We start from the raw sequence: 22,402 nt of genomic DNA, 5'->3' as shown, positions 1-22,402 counted from the left end.
GAAACTCATCATCTTATAGACTAGAATTCATAAATAACAGTGTTAATATCTTTATCATAATCAGGTTCTTAGCAAAGACTGTGTTATTCTGACTTATCAGAATTCACAGTATGAAAGTCATGTCTCAGCTTCTGCAGATATCTTATCTGTCTGAATGATTCTTAAGTGAACTCATTCATCTTATCAGAATACTCTTATCACTGAATCTTGAATCAGAGCTTATAATCTCACTTCTCTGAGTCAATAATTTCTTTAATCTGATATTCTCTTTCACTTTCTAGTACTTCATGAACAGAGTGATGAGTCACAGAATTCTCTTCTAAGAATTTCTTATATTCATGAAGTAAAGAGATATAAAAAACATTATATATCTGCAACTCAGATGACAGTTTCAATCTATAGAACTATAAGCTAATTTTCTTCATAATCTTGTAAGACTCTGTTTATAAGAGATTCAGCTTCTTACTAGATCTCTGCATGATGATATTTTCTAGACTCAGTCAGACTCTATCATCTTTCTTAAAACTCTTTGTAATATACTTGAAGTTATAGTATCTCTTCTGATACTCTTAAGTCTTTCTCAAGAATTCACAGACTTTCTTCTGAATCTTCTGAATTCTCTCAGCCTATTCACAGATATTATCACACTCTATAGTGTACTCTTGCAGGTTCATCAAGATTATTCACAGATGAGTCTCAGTGAGCATCTCAAAGAGGATTTTATCTGTGCTGACATGCTTTAAGTTGTTGTATACAAACTCTGTGAGTAATAATCAATACACTCAGTCATTCTGATTATAATTGACAAAGCACTGTAGATACTGTTTCAATATACTTATCAGATATTCTATCTGATCATCTGTCTATTAATGAAAAGTCATGCTTAGATCTCATGAGATCTTCAGTATAGTTATCAGATCAGATCAGAACTCTTCTGCAAAGATTAATTCTCTGTCTGAGACAATGTTCACAGACAACTCATGCAATCAGATCACATTATGAACAAAGATGTGAGTCAAATTCTTTGACTTCAAGTTCTTACAGATGAGTATAAAGTGTGTTATCTTGATAAAGTAATTCACTATCACCAGTACACTGTCAAAGCAGGCATTATATATGTTCTTGCTTTCAGAGAGGCTTATAAGAACATTCATTTCTAGCTGTTCTCAAGGTTCTCATAGAATGAGTAGAGAAGTAAGTTCTTCATATAACCTGAACTGCACTATTCATGAACCCTGATAAATAGTATAAGAATTCACTATCTTCTTCACAAGTTCTCACATCTTCAGTCAGAAGTATTTTCTTATAAGCAACTTATAAGTTCTAGTATCTGTAAAATGACCTGTTAGAGAAGAGTCATGATATCTTTTAATGAGTTCTATACATAGAAACTTATTTATAGATATATAAATTCAGTTCTTTCTTTACAAGAGATTATTTAAGTCTCTTCAATTCTTTATTTCTGTAGATTTGATTTCTGTCATGAGCAGTTTCTGAATATACTGAGTATATTCATTCTTCAGTTACAGTTCAGACAATCTGAATAGAAGATCTTATAAAGACTTATACTCTGTTTTCTCTTACATCAGGTCTTTCACAGTACTTCTCAAAGTCTGCAAACTCTTCAGATTATAGATACTCTCTTCAAGAATTCTCACAGAGATTCTCAGAGTGTTGACTCTCAGTGTTATAGAGAGTAGTTGTACAGGTTTCTCTTCTTTCTTCTCTCTCTTCTCTCACAGGGGATTGAGAGACTCTTCAGTTAATCTCTTTATAACACTCAGTCTGAGCATTCTGTAAAGCTTTTCTATCTTCTCTAGTCTCTGAGTATCTATCACTCTGATCTTCTTAATATAGTCTGATCTGTGAGAGAGTTCATCTGCTGAGTTCTTAGTTCTCTTAATATATTCTATCTTGAATCAGAACTCACTCAGTCTCTGAGCTCAGTAAATCTGTCACTGTGAGAGTTTCTTGATTGAAGTAAACTATTATAAGCTGTTATGATCAGTTTTAACAGTAATCACTGTTATAAGGCTCTCAAAGTAGTGATATCAGTGATAGAAGAATTTCACTATTATAAGAAGCTTCTGATTATAAATGTTATAGTTAATCTTCATAAGTTGCATCTTCTATGAGAAAAAGATTACTGAAACTCAGTTCTCATTTAACTGTAGTTATGAGACTATTTCTGAAATTATAAAGAAGAAGATATCTATCTTCAATCTGATTAAGAGTAAGAGATTAAAATGAAACAGCATCACTATATCTGTGAATATCTATTTCAATCTTGTAAAGATCTCATGAGCTTCTGAGATAAGAAAGTTCTTATAGTTCTTTCTTCTTAACAATCTTTTCATTCTCTATTTATAGAATGACTTCTTCTTATTTTCATTCTTCAGCATGTCTGTAAGAGTCAAGAAGATTCTCATGAATATAAAGATAAATTATCTATAGAAATTCACAAAGCTCAGAAAGATCTGAATCTCATAAATACTAGTTGACTCTGATTATAATAGAATAGTCTCAATTCATGAAGATTTCATCTGAATATCATCTGTGATAATTACATATTCTAGGAAATTAATTCAGTGAGTACTGAAGTTGTACTTCATAAGCTTAATATACAGTTCTATCTCATCTAAGGTCTTTAACATGCTTCATACATGCTCAGTGTGTTCTTTCTTCTTCATAGAGTATATTATCACATCATTCAGATATATTATCACAAAGATATTCAGATATACATGAAGTGTTTTATTGATAAAAGACTGAAACATTATAGAGACATTAGTCAGATCAAAAGACATTACTAGATATTCAAATAATTTCAGTGCAGTTCTAAAGACAGTCTTTTATTCATTCTCAGACTGTATTCACAGCTATGTATATATATTGATCATATCTAATTGTGTGAATATGACAGCTTCTGTGAGACAGTTGATCACATTCTCAATCAGAGATAGAGAATAGTAACTCTTTATTATCTTAAAGTTCAGATCATGATAGTCTACACACAATCTGAGATCTTTATTCTTCTTCTTTATAAATATCACAGAGACTTCTGTGAAGATCTGTGAAGATCAGATAAAGTCATTCTTTAAATTCTTCTTCACATAGATCTGTAAGATCTCTGTCTTATAATAAGAGAGCTTATAGATTGATTCTCAGAAGAGTTTCTACTCTTCTATCAAATCTATTATCAGATTCTTCTCACAGTGAGAAGAAAGCTCAGCTATCTTTACTGAGCTGAATATCTCTGTGAGATCTCAGTATTTCTCTGATATCTGAAGCTCAGTTTTCATAATTACAAGATTCTCAGACACTTACAAAGTCATTATATAGATAAGCTTGTCTTCTCTAATCAACTCTGCAGTATTAACTGATTCTATCTTTATAAGTAAGTCTGTCAACACTGATCAGAAGTATAAACCTGACTTATGAACAGCTATGTGCAGATTATGTCTTTAAAGTCATGTAAGTTCTAAGTACATGTTATCTACAATATCTGTGATAATCACAGTTTCTACAAATCTTTTCCAGATTTCAGAGAGATCTTGTAATTCAAAGATAACTCTTATAAGTCTCTTAGTTCTCAGATCTGAGTTCTCACACTCTACTTATTATAAGAGCAGGTTTTCAGTCTTCATCTTTCAGCTCATTTCCTTTATAAGCTTTAGAGACATTACACTGATCTGAGATTCTGAGTTTATTAATACTTCTCATACTTACAGAGCAGCAGTATCACAGTGTAATCTCTCTCTATAAGTAAGCATTTTCATCAGAAAAGTAACAGATTCAGATATCAGCTTTAAGATTCTTAAGAAGACTGTTACTGACTCTATCTATAACTTCTTAAATTTCTATTTTAATTTATTTAGATAGTTTGTATAAAAATGTTCTAATTTAGAACAGATGAAGCAGAGTTTCTTTTCCTTGATCTTTCTATTATACACTCTGTTTACAGAAGCTTATGAGACTCTTTCTCTCTACTCAGCAGTCAGACATGAATCTCTCTGTATCTTGTTATCTTTTTCTGACAAATCTGTTCTCTGTTGTTCTAGCTCTTACAGAGCTGATCAGTGATTCACTCTTCACAGATCTATGACTCTCACAGTAATCTGTAAGCAGTGAATAAGAGTTATCAGTTTCTTCAGAGTTAAGAGTTTAAAGTCTTATTTAATAAGCTTATTCTATATGTCTTTATTCAGTCTCTTTATAAACATCATTATTCAGGTCTTGTTTCAGAGCTCTGTTTTCACAGATCTCAATTCACATCACAATTTCATGAAGCACTATGAGTAGTCTTTATCAGATTTCTTATCTCTTTTTCTAATATTAATGATTACAGCTCAGGTGTTCTCTGTTCAGTTTATAAAGTCTCTTAACTTATTCTCTAGATAGATCTTGAGAACAGATTAGTAGAATCTCTTATAATCATTCTCTAGATAATTCAATCAGTTCTTGACTTCAGTGTAATAGAGATCTGTTATTATATAGATAACAGCTTCTTCATCTTTTATATCACACAGCTGAGCTTGTAAGTCAATTTTAAATACAAACTTATAAAAGCTTTTATAGATTGTAAGTCAATTTTAAATACAAACTTATAAAAGCTTTTATAGATTGTGATTCAATAAGTGACCTTAAGTGATTATAACTTAAGAAAGTTTCTTTTCAGTTCATAGATATTTTTGAAGATCATGTCTAGAGACTCAGTTTGAGAGTGTTTACAGACAGTAAGCATTTCTTATAGAAAAATAGCTTGATTTTATACAAGATACTTAAGAATGTTCTTCACTGAGATTGATTTATTCATGAATTTGAAGAATTTCTCTGTCACAGATGCAGAGAATGATGTTCTGTGAGTTATTGATAAGTTCTCTAAGACTTCTTTTATAAGAGTTATTCATGATTTGAGTGACTGCTTCTGAGTGTCTGCAGTAGAGTTTACAGGAATTGAAGCATGTAAGTTTCTAGTTCTTTCAGTTATAACAGACAGTTACTGACTGACTGAGCTTGAAATGTAAGAATAAATGCTTACAGATGATTATTCAGGTGTTTGCAGCTTGATGTGATATATACTGTTAACTACTAGAAGTATTCACAGTAGAAAGATAAAATGTAGAGATCAAATATATAATAGTATTCAAGCTGAGTTATAAATAGTATTCGCGAACTCCAGTCTATATAGTTGTGTGTAGCCAAGGGCTGCTAGCCCTATTGATTACACAAGAGATAGAAATAGAGGTAAAGAATTCGTGAGAAGCAGGATTTCTTACAATAATCTCAATTGATTACATTTCAACTGAAGAAATGATAGTAGATGAATTGACTAAACTCTTGAATATAATTACATTTCATCAATTCCTTGATTTACTAGGTTTTACAGATGAAGAGAGACAGAATACACAAACTCAATACAGATAGCATAATTTGAATGAATTTGAGAATGACATAGCTAGATTTGCAAGAGATGATTGATTCTTTATTATAATGTTTATAATCTCACATGGCAATGCGAGAGAGAGTGTAGCATCCGCCCTAGTAGCATTGCCGTAGCGACTGCTCCGCCTACACATGATCTCATATGTAATATATATATAGCTAGCTCTTTCTACACGAATACAATGAATTAATCTTATCTCAGCATACTCAGTCTCTCTTCTCGATATTTTTGAATTAGCACGATCAACTAAACTTCTTTAGACTTCTGCCAAGTTCTGCTAACTTCTGGATTAATAAGAGACTTCACATGTGCTCACAATCTAATATCTCATAGAGAGTCTGAGAAGAAACAGTTTCATCATATATGAAAAATCAACTTCACTCATATAAAATATTCAATTGACTTTGAAATTATATATCTACTCTAAATATCTGTCTGATCATTATCAAACTGATATTTTTCAAATCCTCAGTTATTCTGCTATTATCTCTGCTATTTTATAACTTACTATCTCTTCTCATCATATCATAATTATTGATAAAAGACAGTGTGTCTTTTGAATCTCAAGACACTCAATATCAGACACACTTCAGTCAATATTCTTTATCACTTGAAGTTGAATTCTCTCTACAATCACTATAGTCTCTTAACAATGTAGATGATGAATATGACACATCAGACAGTAACTTAACAGAGCTTAAATCTATTAATATTTCTTCAGAATTCAAGATCACTGATACTGATACTGATACTCTGTAAGCTTGTTTACAATCAAATCATTATGACTCACAGCACCTGTCTACAATGCCTTATAACTGGCAGAAAAGACAGTTGAAATTATCTCACATTGTCAGAATATTATAGTAAAATAGTTGAGAAATGAAGATCTTTATAGAGACTTGAATTCAGAGTTCTGATATCTTAAGTCATTAATAATACAGTACTTCTACAAAGCAGTGAAATACACTATATTCAGTACTTTTCAAAGCAGGGATATTCAATGATAATCAATGTTATACTATCTTGTTTAAACAGAAGCTGAAATGTCTTATCAACACTCTCTTTTTTGTAAAATTCAATCATGATTCTGATCTGAATATCATTGACTTTCAGACTGCTTTTGAGATTATTCAGACTGACACATCAATCTGGTTTAACCTACTTACTTCTGTTCTAAAAAATAAATGCGTTAATTAAAAGAGCTATGAATGAGACTCAGATGAAACAACAGCTATCAAACAGCTGTTTGTTATTATAAGTATTATATATCACTCTTATTTCTTGAAAAACTCGAACTTGTTTAGAGGAATCAGTTATTATTATTATTATTATTCTATCATTATACTTATATGCAAGCGGAGCTTATGATGAGTCCTTGCATGATGTTAAATACAGGTCAAGTGTTGATTATACAGGAGGAAATACAGGTGTTGAGATCACATCAAGATAACAAGAACATAGGAAATACAAAGGAGTGACAATTAGATACATGCGATAATAACTTCCCAGCCCAGGAACATAGAGCGATTTTATTGAAGTGATTTGTACACCTCTGTATTTATTAGAAACCTGAGGTGCTTGAGTTCCGGATTTAATGTATCCCCTGCGGGTTTCGAACTCACACACCTTGGTTTCCCACGCCAAGACGCTACCGGGTGGCCGCATTAACCATTCGGCCACCGGGGCTAGAGGAATCAGTTGAATGATTATCTTTCCTGTCAGAATTGTATAGAATTGAAGAATAAGACTCTTTTAATAGTCAGTTCTAGCAATGAATAAAGTGTTGCTATATTCATATATCATACACTGAAGTATACAGAGTTATTCTATGCATGACTGAAGAGTAGACTGACCGTGTGACTGTGTCTGAGATCAGAACCAGAATTTTTGATAGTCTTATTATCAATTTGACAGATCTCATTACATGGTTCTAATATTAGATAGTAGTCTTATACTGTCTCAGTGAGACTTACTATCTACTCTTATCACATTTTTCAAATGAGATTATGATTTTCACTTCTTAATTTAAATTATTTTTATTATTTTAAATGACTTTAAATCTTATTTAAGTGTTATCAAAAAGTGTTACTTTTTAAAAAATTAAAAATAGTCTAAAAAAAACCTTAAAATGTCTAAAAATAGTAACTTTATGTGAAGAATGAGACTAAATGAAATTAAATGAGATTACTTTCTTATTTTTTTCAAGTCATGATTTCATTTTAAGATCTAATATATAGTCACTTTGCATGTTAATTTAATGATTAGTCTCAGTGAAATTCATGTCAAGAAATGTATAAGATCAGATCAAATGAGATTAAATATGACATTCATGATCTCAGTTAGACTGACTATCAGAATCATGAATTTCATGTTTAGTCTCATTTGATCTGATTTCATACATTTCTTGACATGAATCCCACTGAGACTAATCATTAAATAAACATGCAAAGTGACTATATATCAGATCTCAAAATGAAATCATGACTTGAAAAAAATGAGAAAGTGATCTCATTTGATCTCATTTAGTTTCATTCTTGGCATAAAGTTACTATTTTTAGACATTTTAAGGTTTTTTTTAGACTATTTTTAATTTTTTAAAAAGTAATGCTTTTTGATAATGCTCAAATGAGATTTAAAGTCATTTAAAGTAATAAAAATAATTTACATTGAGAAGTGAAAATCATGATCTCATTTGAAAAATGTGATAAGAGTAGACACTAAGTCTCACTGAAACAGTATAGAACTACTATCTAATGTTAGAATCATGTAATGAGATCTATTAAATTAGTAATGAAACTATCAAAAATTCTGGTCCTGGTCTCAGACACGGTCACACGGTCAGTCTAGTCTCAGTGACCAGTCTACTGAAGAGTATACTCAGAATCTGAACACAGGTCTTGAAGTATTTATTAAAGATAATACTGAATAACATTCTGTTGCTTATCAATACTATCTAATCTGACATAGCTTATAATAAGTTATAGCATATCTTTAATATTCATTGAAAGTATTTGCTTTAATAATGACTTTTAAAGCCACTGTTGTAGCTGACTTACATATTTTCTTTAATCTCTCTTAATCATATTTAATGCAGTTGATGAAATGTTGTCTGACTCAGCTGTCAAAAAATAACTCATCTGTTAAAAAGAAGTATTATATGATTGATTCAGAAGTTGTTAAAAGATCTCAGAAGTTATCAGAAGTTGTCATAAGTTAATATACTATATAAGATTACTAAGAGATTAGAAGTTATCAGAAGTTATTAAAAGTACTGAAAAATATACTCAGTGCTTTGACTATAGTCTCTGATAGCTAAATAGATGTTTTAATAGTAAGATTAAGATATTGAATAACTAGATATAATTATGATTGAAAAATTAGTAAATCATTTCTATGTTCAAAATCATAGTAGCAGTTTTCAATATGACACTTTATACTCAGAATATATGTATTTTCAGATAAAAATTACATCAATCAACAGAAAATTGAAAAATTAATTCTTCAAGATAATAGAGAAATGATCTATAAGTGATATTATACAGTGATTCTATCTTAAATATTATAATTAAAGTAAATTATTTCTGTGTTACTAATAAATAGAAACTGTTTTTTCTCAGACACTCTGTGAAGAGTTTGCTGGGGATGTCTCATTTAGGTTTAGTGTAAGCTCTGTGACAGTTGATTGGCTCAGATGTTAGCAGGACTTGGCAGAAAGTAGCAGTAGTTCGGATTGAGTTAGCTCGGAGTGGAGTGGCTGAGTTTACTGAGATAAGGATTAACCATCCCACACAATCTCTCTAGATCATGTGATCAACCACTATTAGATTCTTTGTAAATAGCTCTGCCAATACAATGTTCAACTATTCTACATAAACACATTCATCACAATAAAGCAGATGCTTTTTAAAGAGAGAGAAAGTTTGATTTCAAGTCACTGTTAAAGCATATTTCAGCCTTCTTTAATAAAAATCAATTTTCGTGACTGTCTCAAGACAATGGAAGCCAGTATTAAGATTAACATGATCAGAGCGGGCATCAACTGAGTTGTGAGTGCATGCTTACGTTACTACTATATCTATAGTTGGAAGCTAAGATACAGGAAAGACCTGGTTTACAACAAAAAAACGGCACTCTACGAACAGCGACAAGACATGGTTTCCGACTTTTCGATTTCAAATAGCTGTGCATTCCGATCATTCGAATTTTGGTTTGAAATCCCGCCTCAAGGATATATCATCTTCCCTTCCTTCGTCGGAAGCGGAATCTCACACAATCTTCACTATCAGACTCCCTTGCATCTCGAGTATCTCGGGGCCGCTTACCAATGCTTGCAGGCCGAGTGGATGACTTGCTTTGGGTAATAATGCGCCGTGAAGGGCTCGGAGTTTCCTCATTCCTTCCAATCGTAGTATGATGTCGGGCCCTGGGTTGGCTCGTACTCCAGTATGCCCCCCCAAGACCAAAGTCCTTCCTCTTAACCTCTTCCAGGGGCACGATCACAGGCTGAACCGTGCGAGGGATTGAACAGCCATGTCCCTTTCGGCGGAATTTTTTGAAGTTCTTTCGGCCATTCCAGCGCTGATCGTATCGAACACTATCGGCCGGGTCTATTTGTTCGCGAGACATGACTGGCACCACCATCTCTTCAACAATCGCAAGGTTCCGCAATCGTCCGATATCCACGCTTTCGGTCATCGCACGGAAGGACGCAACTTCTTGTTCCCGCCGCTGCATCGCTGCTTCATCAACAGCCTTACGACGTTGCCGGGCGGCCTCCATTACATTCAGTTTCGCTTTCTTGGGCTTTTGCGAGCTTTCAAGCGCAGGAGTCGATTTTATTCGTTTCCGACTTCCAGCAAGGTGTACTTTCATCGCAGCAGCGCCCGGGAGGAGTTCTGAGACCATATCCTCGCCCTCGGACACCGAGAGACCTGTCTGAGATTGGTCCGGTAACGACTCCGTAATCATTGCCTAGGAAGCGTTAATGGCCACTTAATAAACAATTAAATTGGGAAACACGCGCACTTGAGAGGCTTGTTCTGATCCATCACCCTGCTCCAAAGTATACACCGGAATAGAATCCATGTCAAACCCGTCATCGAATGTTTTGAACTTGCTGACAAATGTCCGTGTACGGGATCTTTTTGGTGGGTGGCTAGCAGCCTGCGTGTCGCTAACATCCATTGGGACGGGCTCATCCTCATTTACCGGCGCTTGTTCGTCGAGTCGTTCCGATTGACGTAGAGGATTATCCTTTGGGTGAGGTCGGAGAAGCGAAGATGCGTCATTACCAAGTATGGCATCTAAAAATCCGCTTGTTTCAACAACCTTCTGGCCTGTTATCCCAGCGACGCGGTTCTCCGTTTCTCCATCCCAATCATAGTGTTCGTCTGCTTTCCGAAACTGCACGAGACCAACGCCTCCACTTCCGTCGAAATTCCCCAGCCCCTTATTCCCCGCAACTTGTTCCATGTAACTCACTACATCATCTGCGGTGGTTCTCCCCCGCTCCATATCGTATAGCAAAGCTTTTCCATGGCCGTTTGTAATTGGTCCCTGTAAATCCTCGAATCTATTAGCATCGCAGAAGATAAATGTATATCCCTCGAATACGTTGATTCTATTCGGGTTTGGTTCATATGCCGCGTCTGGCCTCTGGGTAGGTTCCCTGCCCTTCGGCGGTAGGTATTGTGTCGGATCTGGCCAGGCAGCATCAAAATCTTCCTCTAGAGGACAAATAGCCTCTTCACTCCCGAGGTCTCCTGGGGTGGTGGCGTATACAATGGCCTCAATGTAGGATTTTTGAACGATGTATCTTCCATTAATCAACGCCTGAAGCCCTTTCGCGGTATTGCGTCTGGTTTGAACAACGTGGGTGGTCTTATCGACCACGTAGGGGATGATTGTTTTAATATCAAGGCCTTCGAGGCGACAGAGAACTTCCTTGAGTGGATCCTTCGCCTTGGACGGAAACGAGAAGGTCAGAACGACAGGGTGCCACTTAATCCTGTCAAATGCTTCCGTGAGCGTCCACCCTTGTAAAGATAGGTTCCGAGCGATATATACCTTAGAACGTGCGGATATTTCCCAATCTGGATTACATGATCGTCCTTGTTAAGCTCCTTGCTCGAGCCCTGGATCGATTCTCCGTCGACTATTGTCCCACATTTCGTCTTTAGGTCGGTAACGATGAGCCGCGATTTCGAGTGGATTTGCAACTTCGTTGAGTGTTAGTTGCAGTAGACACAATGTTTGGTACCTTATAGGCATATTTAGACGGGTGTAAATATGTAAAGGAAACATACTCCTGCCCCTGGCTTTACTTGGCCAACTTCGATAACCAAATGCTGTCGAGAGATGGTTGTGTTGTTGATTGCATGGCACACTGGGAAGTGAGCATAGGGTACAATACGGAGGCAGCAAGGCAGTATAACGCACGACTCTATCAGGCGACGAGGAGAAATCAATTCTTACCTCCGTTCCTTTTCACTCGGCCAAACAGATACTTCTTCCCAGGCTTCAGCCATACTCGTTTGCCTTCGCACCAGAAGGGTTAGCAAGATCAAGACAAAGAATTGTACATGTTACATGTACATAGTGAGATGGAAGCTAAAGGATTACCGAGAAGGAAATCACCATCAGACGACAATATCCACATTTCCAACAGGTCGCAGTGTCCTGATGACAGTGATGACAGGAATCCGCTTCAAATGTTGAAAAGCTGCTACGTCGTTTTGTTGATTATTAATTCCAGCTACGAGAGACGCGAATGCACGTGACCACGTGCCCAGCATATTTAGCGTGTTGCTACCCAAGTAATCTGTCCAACGGAGGAGTACGAGAATGCTGCTTGAACGGCATCAAAGGAATTTTGGACACCCAGAGGATTGCTATCGCTTCATTAGAGGTGTGTGGCATGTGTATGGGTAGATAATTGGTATAGGTTTCATAAAACGAAAAAAAGAGAATGGCATCTTCCGAGAATAGCGGTGCAGGTGATGATGCCCAGGCTACAGAAACAGAGGAAACAGACGAAACACTCAAATACCGTCTCCTTGGGCCCTCCCTGACCAAGGCGGGTCAGAGTGCTGTTGACCAACGAAAGGTAGGCTCTCTAGGGGATGGCTTACGCATAGATTCCTTTATTGGAATGGAATATTGAACACTCGTCGCGCGCCACAGGTATCCGAAATCATATACAACGTCTCCAGGGGCTCCAAATTCTTTACTCATGAGAAGTCTCGCAACCAGCTATTAACCACCAAAATCGAACGGATTATTTCCCAGAAGCAGAAAATAGAAGAGCACGGCCTTTTACTTCATACACGCCGGACAGACCAATATCTGGCTGAGCTCGAGCTGGGGCGCGACCTATCGCAGACCGTTGTTCATATCGACTGCGACGCATTTTTTGCGGCTGTCGAGGAGCTTGACCGACCTGAACTACGCGAGTTACCCATGGCTGTGGGAAAAGGAGTCCTCACAACATGTAACTACCATGCTAGAAAGTATGGCTGTCGAAGTGGCATGGCGGGTTTTATCGCCAAAAAGCTGTGCCCAGATCTCATCCTAATTCCGCAAAATTATCAAAAATATACTGCCAAGGCTGACGAAATCCGAGCCATACTGGCATGCTACGACCCACAATTCCAGAGCTCCAGCCTCGATGAAGCGTATCTGAATATCACCGCTTACTGCTCGGCCAACGAGATTGAGCCAGAGGAGGCTGTTCGCAGGCTACGTAGTGAAGTTGTCGAAAAGACAAAGGTGTCAATTTCCGGCGGTATTGCACCTAATGCGCGGTTAGCCAAAATCTGCTCGAATTGGAACAAACCAAATGGTCAACACTATGTACCTAACGAGCGTTCAGCGATTATGAAGTTCATGTCCGCCATACCACTACGCAATATCAATGGTGTAGGTCGTGTTTTCGAAAGGGAACTAGACGCCATTGGCATAAAGTATTGCCGCGACATATTCACACACCGTGGACTTATTTTACCGTTGTTTGGAGAAAAATGTTATAGATTCCTAATGCAATGCTACCTCGGACTGGGAAGGACTAAAATACAGCCAATCGAAGAATCTGAAAGAAAGAGTGTCGGCACCGAACGTACATTTAGAGACACTGGGAATGTGGCAGATTTACAAGAAAAACTTCAGCTGACAGCCCTTGAACTGGAGAAAGACATGCTTCGTACCCAGTTTAAGGGCCGGACTTTGGTCCTGAAAGTGAAGCTTCATACTTTTGAAGTATTATCTCGCCAAATGCTGTTACCGAAAGCGGTTTATTTATCGGAAGACCTCTATCGTTATGCGCTTCCAATGTTGGTCAAACTTTACAAGGAGACGCCAAATTTGAAAATCCGGTTAATGGGTCTACGATGTACAAACCTGGTCAGCATGAAAAACACAGATGTTAACTTTTTTCGTGGTATCCAAACTAGTAACGGGCGGCCTCAATCCAGTTCCCGTATCAAGAGCCCCGAGGAAGAAGGGTTGGGAATACTAGATGGTCAAGATATCCACGATCAACCCCGGGATCCAGATTCCATGATAGAGGACTGGGAACATTCGCATGTACCATATGGATCCATTGCAGGGAGTCATACTTTGAACCCACTATTCAAGTCGGATCCAACTTTGGAAATGTGGGAGTGTCCGATTTGCATGGACCCGCAGCAGCCCGACAATTCGACTTTCAATCGACACTTAGATTTCTGCCTGTCAAAACAAACGATTAGAGAAGCTGTTTGGGGGACATTGGAGGAACCCCGGCCACCACTGACGGGCAAACGCAAGACTGACCATCCTGCTGATACCGCCGCAGAGAACGTGAGAAAACGACCATTCTTTACGTGAAAGTGGCCGTCACATTCGAATATCACTTGCTATCAATCATCCTTCGCATAGCCTTGTTTGCGATTCTTCTACTAGAATTCTGTAAATACTACTTTTACATAGCTTGCCTCTTACGACGCTACGAAGATAAATATATTTTCTACGATCCAAAAAAATCCTTCATGTTCAGATTCGACATGCTCGCTCTGTTCTCCCGTGGGCTGAGTCAGCAGACCCTTATCGCCGTTATGATATGATTCCGCGCTAGGACGTTTTTAGCCGCATGTTTTCCCGTCCAGCAGCATCACCATCCGACACCGCCCAACAACATCAACATCAACAACATCGACAAACATCACCTCCCAGTTGCTCATTGGTTCTGGTCTCGGGCTTTGGTACATATCTACGCGTCTGATACTGTTTTGGCCCCGGCCACCATGGTCTCCTCTCTATCCAGATCCTCACGATGTCATAATGCGCGACCAACTATTGCGCGCACCTCCCTCGAACCCTCGACTCGGTCCCGCAAAAATGGCCTCGAATAAACACCCCAGCGGCCAACAGGCCAAGCCCTTCACGCCCACAATGAGTTCTACGTTTCGAGCCACAAAAAACCCTTTGACTCCTAAGCTTGCAGGCTATACTCCCACCCGCACTACACGCAATATCGTGTATACGGAATCCACCCAGCAACAGCGAAACGGAATCTCCCGGCCCGCAACTTCGACTCCAACCTCCTCCTCCCTTTTGAGCGCCAATGTAACCCCCAGATCGGGGCTACGACTATCCAGGCGGGACGGAAATGCTTCGCCAGCGGAAACGTCTCCAGCCTCTCAACATGCCTTATTTCCAGCTATCAACGATGTCCACCAACCTGCATCCCCACACAACCACACCCCGAAACGTGATAATCCTGCTATATCGATCCCAAGACTAGCGAGAGCCAGGAGTGTAGCAAACGAGATGCAGCTACCTACCCCGACATCCCGCCCGACCTCATCCTGTGGTAGTTCCGGTGCCTTGTCTATGTTCTTTCATGCGGACGATACTAGGTCTCCACCGTCCACAAGCGATCTTGACCACCGGCCAGGGTCTCTACATAATCAACCCGCACCAACCACCTTTCTCTATGCTGATGGCACCACCACTGGCAGTTCACATCGTGAACCACCAAGGGCTGCTACGCCGTCGGACAAAGCTGCTCGCGTAGCCTCACTCAGACAACCGGACCTTTCGGCCCCGTCACGATCGAAACAACCCTATATATCAACTACGTTACCCAGAGATTCCCAAATACTCCGACATGACCGGACGCCCGCAAGTCCGAATCCCACACTACTCCCAGGCCTAGACGCCCGGCGAGACCAACAGTCACCTACCCAACCTGAGTACACCTGCGTATTTAACAGCGCCACGAGGCGCCCTTCCCACACAAAATCTTCAAGTATGGACACATCGGAATATGGGAGACACCGGAAACACGATCTGCTAGGAACTGTACACGGAAGTTCGCATCTCCCATCCACAAGCCAGCTGCCTTCGCCAAGTTCAATTTCGCGCGACAAACGGGCGAGGGTTGTCAGTGGCAGCTCTTCAGAATCTATAGATGCCCCCACATATCCTTCCATGTCTGGCAATCATAGCCCAGCCAGGGAGGACCCGCCTCGAAACGCTGATATAGATAAGATAAATGAACTAGCATCAAATGCTCGCCGAGAGCGTAAGGTCCTTGATCTTGAGATCAGCAATTCGTCCCTGTTAGCAATTAACCGCATTCTTGAACGGGAATTGCGGAAACAGAGCGCTGAACTACGTCGCTACCGCCGGCTGACCCGATCTGGCCGCTTCTCCATGACTGAGTCTACTCTGTCCGCCCCCGGACGGACCCTTTCCATTGTTGGCTCAACAGATGATGAGCCTAGTGATATATCACTGACCGAGGACTCGGATCAGGACCCTTCAACCTCCAGCGACAATGGGTCAACACGTTCCCATGACGAGACTGCGACCTTGAATGAACCAACCGGGAACGACGCAAAACATCGAATTAGAGATGAGAAGCGATTTATCCTGGACTTTGGGAAACATCAACAACTTCTTATCAACAGCCAAAAGATGAATCAAAGCATCAAGCGCTGCCTAGGGTGGACAGAAAGCCTGATCCAAGAGGGCAAAAAAGCCCTGGACTATCATGTCCGTGTCAGTGACATTGATATTGGCGGCAGAGTGCTTGCACCTGATGAACTAGAGGGAGAAGCGGAAGGTCGCCGTGGCCTGCTCAGCCCAACATCAGGGGTGGCTGAACTATATCGGCCCCCGAACCCTTCTCCGTCCGACATCAGGCTACCAGACTCGGACTAACCATTATTCCATGCATACTACCATTTCCTTTGTCTTGTTGCGTCATAGACCGAAGCACTTAGACTCACACTTTTATGTGCCCTTCTCATTGTCTCAGCGCGTTGCCTTCTCCTTCGTGTATTAACCCATTCCTAACGGTGGCTCTTAAGTCGGTCTGTCTGCGCATATTTATCTACGAGATTCTACGTCGAAGCTATTTTTTTATGTGATACTTGTTTTCTTTTCCCTAGTTTTGGCGTGCGGTCTGGATTTGGTGTCGGACGCTGGATGTCCCCCTTCCCAACAGTGTATATTGGTAGAGCTTTACATACCGGTCTCTTGCTCTCCTCCACTCCAGTGATACCCGAAATATACCATTGCTTCGCGATTTTCTAAAATGCAACATAAAAACAAAAAACAAACAAATGTGTTCAAATTCAGTTTATGATTAATATCGTCTTATCTCTACATAGATACAATACATCTCAAGTGTTCAACAAGTAAATGCCAAGCCGCTGAGTTGGGAGCCGTATGTGAAAACAAAAAGGGTAAAGGGGCAAACGATCGTGAAAAATGTATATCTATCAACGAAAACACCGCAGCAAAGAGGAGGAAAGTTCCCTTGGACGCACCCATTAATTACAGGTACAACTCATCTCCGTCCAATGGCAACATCAGTTTGACGTACCCTGTTCCGAAGGTCCTTGAGTATCGCTAGCAGATTCTGTCTTTGGCTTTTTACCATCCCTTTTTTTCTCATTCTTGGCTTTCTTAGCAGTAGCCTCCGCCATCAACTGTTCGAAGGCCATGTAATCACCCTCCTCTTCTGGAGTACGTTTAGCCTATGGTCATATCGATATGTCAGTGCACGCACCACATAAAAATTTGTAGGGATGTTTGTATGACTGAGGGGGAGCATATAGAGAGAGAGGGAACGTGCCGACTGGTATATCCTCCCACTGAGAACGAGAGCATGAGCACGATCGATACGTTTCTCCAACCGAACCCCTTTATCGTTCAAGATCTTATCGCACACATCCCGGAGGACGCTCTGAATCTCAAATTTACTTCCACGCCACGCAGCTGCAAGCATCTTCCCTGTGACAATTTTGACCTGTTCTGCCATCTTCTCATCAGTCCAATCCTCGCCGCCCCGTTCCTCCAGTTGCGCCATATGCTCCGCACTCATCTGGGCATCGACCATTGTAGAAACGGCGTGCCATGTTTCCTTTGCCAAGGTGCCTTTGTCCTTCAGCCTCGACCAGAAACCAGAGATGCCTAGAAACTTCTGGGATTTCAGGAATGCTGTGCCCTTTTGTATGTAGGTCGTGCCAATTGCGTGGAGGATTTCCAGTCCAAAGGATTCCATTTTGAGGTTTTCGACTTCTAGACGAATCTTCTCTTCAAACGCGCGCGTTACATCCTGTCCCATGTCGGTTTCTGTCCAGATACTAATGCGGTCAATGAGTTTCTGGGAAAGAATGTTGATCCGTTCTTCCCGCTGACGTCTTCTTTCCATTTCGAAAGCCGCTAGGCGTTCCCGCTGTTCCTTGGTGAGGCCGCCCTTTTTCTTCTCCTTCTTCCGCAGCTCCTTCTCTTCTGCCGAAATACTTTCCATCCTCACATCCTCATCCGATCGATCCATGATAGCGTGTTGGCCTAGGTAGCGACGAGGAGTATTGGCGCCGGAGCTCGGACCTGATTGGTGGGGGACATCGGTAGAAAGAACTTTCAGCTCCGGGACACTCGTGGATTCCTTCTGATCCGTGAATTGAGGGGGGGGGGGAGTGCTTCCGCTTGTCTTTTGGGATGAATGCTCCGGACGAGGTTTGTCATGTACATGGAGTTTTTCCTTTGCTGCCTCCGCCAGCTCTGCTTGTTCTGCTTGTTCATCCTCCTCTTCATTCTGCATAGTGATATCCATGGTCTGCGTAATATCTTTCATGAGGGAAATTTCGCCAATAAGATCAATGAAGGCACCGCCTCCAAAGATCATACTGAAAAATTCCGCGGGGTCCTCTGCGATTGTGTGTTAGATGAACCCATCTTTTAAGATGAGGCGAGCCAGGTGCAAAAGGAGTACTCACCGAACCCGCTATCGGGCACCGCTTGGTCTTTACCAAACTTATCATACTGTTTTCGTAGCTGCTCATTACTTAGGACTTGATAGGCTTCGCCGATCTGGAGAAAAAATGGCGGTTAGAATAACAACACCCTTATTCGCATCATTGTGGAGGGAGGGCGTGGTAAGAGAAGCAAAGAGCAAGGGGTTATTTATATGTAAGTACCGCCTGGAATCGTTCATGGGCAGTTTCATCTCCGGGATTCTTGTCTATTTGATCACTTTGAGTAAGAAGAGAGTAAAGATAAGAGGAGGGGAAAAGCAAAGCGAAATGAACTAACCCGGATGAGTGGTGATGGCTAGTTTTCTATATGCCTTTTTAATTTGTATCTCTGTCGCATTTGTCGGGACGCCCAAGACATCATAGTAGGCGGTATCTGCCACCATACTGAAGCGGCCAGCACCTGCAACGACGGGGCAGAGCCGATTCTTCCTTTTTAGCTGCTTATTTGAGGGAAACCCTGATTGGGGGGGGGGGGGGAGAGGGTTATCAGAGGGGTGTTTGGGGGGTTATGAAGAATAGAATCCGAATAGAAAACACCAAAAGGAAGGGGGGGATATATGGATAAACTATATGCAAACAACAGCACCAATAATAAAGAGTCAAACGGGGCTCAGCAGCGACAGACAGACAAACACAGCGGAAGGGCGACTCAAAAATGGCGATAATGATTTTTGCCTACCGAAGATTTGTATAACTGTTTTTCTGGCGATGTCATACCAAGTTCTGCCGCCGCTTGCCTGTTTGGACTAGCTGCTTTTGAGTGGCTGAGCTGTGTTACTAAGCAGGGCCATGTGTTAGCTAACAGCCTTGTCTTCTTTTGGACCGGAATATCGGAATAACAGTACCGCCGAAGCTCGGGCTGGCGCTTGCGGATAAAGAATAACCCGTGCTGATATATAAAACAACTAACTATTCATCCCTTAACTTTAGCAAATAAGTCGAAAATAACTATCCCCCTAAGAATTCTTCCCCCAGCCCCCCTTCTCACTTCTTCTTCTTCTTCTATGTGATATATATTGCGTTTTCCCCTCTACTCTTGTTGCTTCTCTTCTTTCAATTTCGTACCTGGATTGCTTTCGCTCTATTCTCTTCTTTTCCTCGTCGTTTTTCGTTCTCGTTCTCCCCCCGCCGCCGCCATGGTTGGCTTCACAACTCCAATATATTACCTTCTACACCCTCAAGAGCTGAGGTCAATCATCCAATGGTAAGCTCCTCTGGGTGCTTCTCTCATTTCTGTCTATTCTATTCCGAAATGGTACTTTGTATACTCCCCTCCTTCTTCCAGTCCTTAGCCCTAACCGAAGCCTTCATTATGATCACACCATGACATCCCACTCCATTGAGCCAGCCCCCTTTAGTGCAATTTGAGAAAGGACGCCATGCATACATTAACCTCATCCTCCTATGCTAATTGATGCTGTAGGAAGGTGTGGCATAACCCCGTCCACGAGAGAGATGAGAAAAATTCGTCCGAAACGGAGAAGCAATGTTTCCATTTCCTAAAATTTACCAGCAGAAGCTTCAGCGCCGTTATTATGGAGCTGCATCCTGAACTGCTTCTCCCTGTCTGCCTGTTTTATTTGGTCCTCCGCGGTCTGGATACCATCGAGGATGACACCTCAATCCCTTTACAAACAAAGGAACCGCTTCTCCGCGACTTCCACAATATCTTGGAGAAAGATGGCTGGTCATTCAATGGCAATCGGCCCGAGGAGAAAGACCGTGAGCTGCTGGTTCAGTTCCACAACGTCGTTACTGAATTCAAGAAGATAAAACCTGCTTACCGAACCATTATAAAAGACATCACCAAGAAAATGGGAAGTGGGATGGCGGATTATTGCAGGAGAGCCGAGTTGGACACAGCAAAGGTCAAGACTGTGAAAGAATACGATCTGTACTGTTATTACGTTGCCGGAATCGTTGGTGAGGGCCTCACAAGGCTGTTCGTGGAGGCTGGATTTGCTAACCCGGCCCTCTTGGAACGCACTGAACTCTTTATTTCAATGGGTTTGTTTCTTCAGAAGACCAACATCATCCGTGATGTGAAAGAGGATTATGTGGACAACAGGTGCTTTTGGCCAAGGGAGATTTGGTCCAAACATGTCGACGAGTTCGAAGACCTCTTCAAACCCGAAAACAAAGAGGCAGCCCTAAACTGTAACTCGGAAATGATTCTGAATGCTCTTGAGCACGCTGATGAATGTCTTTTCTATCTCGCTGGCCTGAAGGAACAGAGTGTCTTTAATTTCTGCGCCATCCCCCAGTCGATGGCCATCGCGACTCTTCAACTATGCTTCCGCAATGATGCCATCTTTGAGCGGAATGTCAAGATCACGAAAGGTTCCGCCTGCCACCTCATGTTCCAGTCCACTCAAAATGTTCGTGCTATTTGTGATGTTTTCCGACAATACGTTCGGAAAATTCACAAGAAGAATACTCCCAAGGACCCTAATTTCCTAAAAATCAGTGTTGCGTGTGGGAAGGTTAGTCAGACTCCTATGTTGTTTTGTCCCCCGAATTGGCCGATTTGGTTTATGCCTAACCAATGGTCCTTTTTTCGTCACCTTCTAGGTTGAAGCATTCATCGAATCTATTTTCCCCTCCCAAACCGCTGAGTACGCCCAACGGAAGGCCAATCAGGAACCGAGCCCCGAAGAGGCAGAACAAGCTCGCCTAGAGGCCGAAGCCCGACAAGACACAATCTACATAATGTTTGCCTTGTTCGGTATTCTGGCTGTCCTTACGGGAATTATGGTATATTCACACATTTGCTCCACCACCAAAGCCTTTCTAGTCTATACACTGACGCCTCTCGCAGATCTTTGCCGCATGGCTGATGGGAGCCCGCTTCGACCTCGCGTTCCAGCAGGTTAAGAAAGGAAGTTTTCGCCCTTCTCCGCCACCCATCTCGGGACACCAGGAGCTGTAGGATATGACGAATACGACCATTCCTTTCTTTTTTCTTTTCTTTTCTTTTCTTTTTTTTTTTCCAATTTCGGCCAGATACACCGCGGTGTAATTTCTATTCCGGATATACAGATATATAACTATCACCCTAATACTTTCCGTTTGTATAATCCCTCTCAACGCCATTTTAATTAACTAACCATTCTACCATTCTATATATCCGTCTCTTCATTACCATCGTGCAACAATTCTGGGGCATATGTATATATAACCCAGACATCCAAGTTGGGAATCTGGTGTTTATTTAGCACGGATGTCAAATTACAACCCAGTCCTTCATTCTTTGTCTGCGGTTGCGCCGAAGATGTGCTTATATCAAAAATATTCTGTCTGCATTAAGTTGCGATCGATCTGCCAGGCGTACTAGGTTCTTGTCTCACTGCTTTCTGGATTACACCAGCTTGTTGAATGGCACTTACCCATTGAAAACCGGGCGACATTGACGAAACATATGGAATAATATATCATCTTGTCAATTACTATGGTGATAATCAGTTTTTATTAATCCTAATTTAAGTTCAACATTGAATGAATTCCTTCGCTGTTCCCAATAAAATTTAAAAGTAAACATCAATGTCAACTGTGACATAGGTTAGGTTGCAGTAGTCTCCAATCTCCTGGCTAGCCTCTTTTCCCATCCCCCGCATATTTAGTTCTATCTCGGGAAATGGAGATTGTGACC

At 40.7% G+C, this 22,402-nt stretch overlaps 5 protein-coding genes across 5 annotated transcripts; 3 read left to right on the top strand and 2 right to left on the bottom strand.

The window, feature by feature from the left end:
• Nucleotides 1-8,912: 8,912 nt before the first annotated feature.
• Nucleotides 8,913-12,200, bottom strand: BDCG_07444 (DNA damage response protein RcaA). Its single transcript, XM_045423232.1, has 6 exons — nt 12,068-12,200; nt 11,921-11,983; nt 11,752-11,831; nt 11,513-11,664; nt 10,472-11,453; nt 8,913-10,417 (listed from the first exon to the last, which is right to left on the bottom strand). The coding sequence occupies exons 1-6, from the start codon at nt 12,102-12,104 to the stop codon at nt 9,680-9,682; spliced, it is 2,052 nt and encodes a 683-aa protein (XP_045278672.1). The 5' UTR covers nt 12,105-12,200; the 3' UTR covers nt 8,913-9,679.
• Nucleotides 12,201-12,413: 213 nt separating this feature from the next.
• On the top strand, nt 12,414-14,308 carry BDCG_07443 (DNA polymerase kappa subunit; the record flags this gene model as incomplete). The annotated part of the gene is made up of 2 exons (XM_045423231.1): nt 12,414-12,551; nt 12,629-14,308. 2 exons carry the CDS (start codon nt 12,414-12,416, stop codon nt 14,306-14,308), a joined length of 1,818 nt encoding a protein of 605 aa, XP_045278671.1.
• Nucleotides 14,309-14,761: 453 nt separating this feature from the next.
• Nucleotides 14,762-16,648, top strand: BDCG_07442 (uncharacterized protein; the record flags this gene model as incomplete). Its single annotated transcript, XM_045423230.1, has 1 exon — nt 14,762-16,648. The coding sequence occupies one exon, from the start codon at nt 14,762-14,764 to the stop codon at nt 16,646-16,648; it is 1,887 nt and encodes a 628-aa protein (XP_045278670.1).
• A 405-nt stretch (nt 16,649-17,053) lies between these two features.
• Nucleotides 17,054-19,478, bottom strand: BDCG_07441 (DnaJ domain-containing protein). Its single transcript, XM_045423229.1, has 5 exons — nt 19,031-19,478; nt 18,916-18,959; nt 18,715-18,808; nt 17,568-18,646; nt 17,054-17,469 (listed from the first exon to the last, which is right to left on the bottom strand). The coding sequence occupies exons 1-5, from the start codon at nt 19,134-19,136 to the stop codon at nt 17,302-17,304; spliced, it is 1,491 nt and encodes a 496-aa protein (XP_045278669.1). The 5' UTR covers nt 19,137-19,478; the 3' UTR covers nt 17,054-17,301.
• A 182-nt stretch (nt 19,479-19,660) lies between these two features.
• Nucleotides 19,661-22,271, top strand: BDCG_07440 (farnesyl-diphosphate farnesyltransferase). The gene is made up of 4 exons (XM_045423228.1): nt 19,661-19,957; nt 20,177-21,236; nt 21,325-21,507; nt 21,572-22,271. Exons 1-4 carry the CDS (start codon nt 19,890-19,892, stop codon nt 21,680-21,682), a joined length of 1,422 nt encoding a protein of 473 aa, XP_045278668.1. The 5' UTR covers nt 19,661-19,889; the 3' UTR covers nt 21,683-22,271.
• Nucleotides 22,272-22,402: the final 131 nt, after the last annotated feature.

The sequence above is a fragment of the Blastomyces dermatitidis genome, assembly GCF_000003525.1.
Source record: "Blastomyces dermatitidis ER-3 genomic scaffold supercont1.8, whole genome shotgun sequence".
NCBI lineage: Eukaryota > Fungi > Ascomycota > Eurotiomycetes > Onygenales > Ajellomycetaceae > Blastomyces > Blastomyces dermatitidis.
The sequence above is the reverse complement of the archived record's forward strand: the minus strand, read 5'-3'. Positions and strand labels throughout refer to the sequence as shown.

Bases quoted from the DNA above. Each gene is read 5' to 3' on its own strand.
- BDCG_07444 (XM_045423232.1), bottom strand. From the start codon at position 12,104: ATGTGGATATTGTCGTCTGATGGTGATTTCCTTCTCG. The intron at 11,984-12,067 runs GTAATCCTTTAG...TCTGGTGCGAAG, and splicing joins TGATGGTGATTTCCTTCTCG to GCAAACGAGTATGGCTGAAG. The intron at 11,832-11,920 runs GTAAGAATTGAT...CTCACTTCCCAG, and splicing joins CCGAGTGAAAAGGAACGGAG to TGTGCCATGCAATCAACAAC.
- BDCG_07441 (XM_045423229.1), bottom strand. From the start codon at position 19,136: ATGGTGGCAGATACCGCCTACTATGATGTCTTGGGCGTCCCGACAAAT. The intron at 18,809-18,915 runs GTACTTACATAT...TTTTTTCTCCAG, and splicing joins CCCATGAACGATTCCAGGCG to ATCGGCGAAGCCTATCAAGT. The intron at 18,647-18,714 runs GTGAGTACTCCT...ACACAATCGCAG, and splicing joins GGTGCCCGATAGCGGGTTCG to AGGACCCCGCGGAATTTTTC.
- BDCG_07440 (XM_045423228.1), top strand. From the start codon at position 19,890: ATGGTTGGCTTCACAACTCCAATATATTACCTTCTACACCCTCAAGAG. The intron at 19,958-20,176 runs GTAAGCTCCTCT...TTGATGCTGTAG, and splicing joins CTGAGGTCAATCATCCAATG to GAAGGTGTGGCATAACCCCG. The intron at 21,237-21,324 runs GTTAGTCAGACT...GTCACCTTCTAG, and splicing joins TCAGTGTTGCGTGTGGGAAG to GTTGAAGCATTCATCGAATC.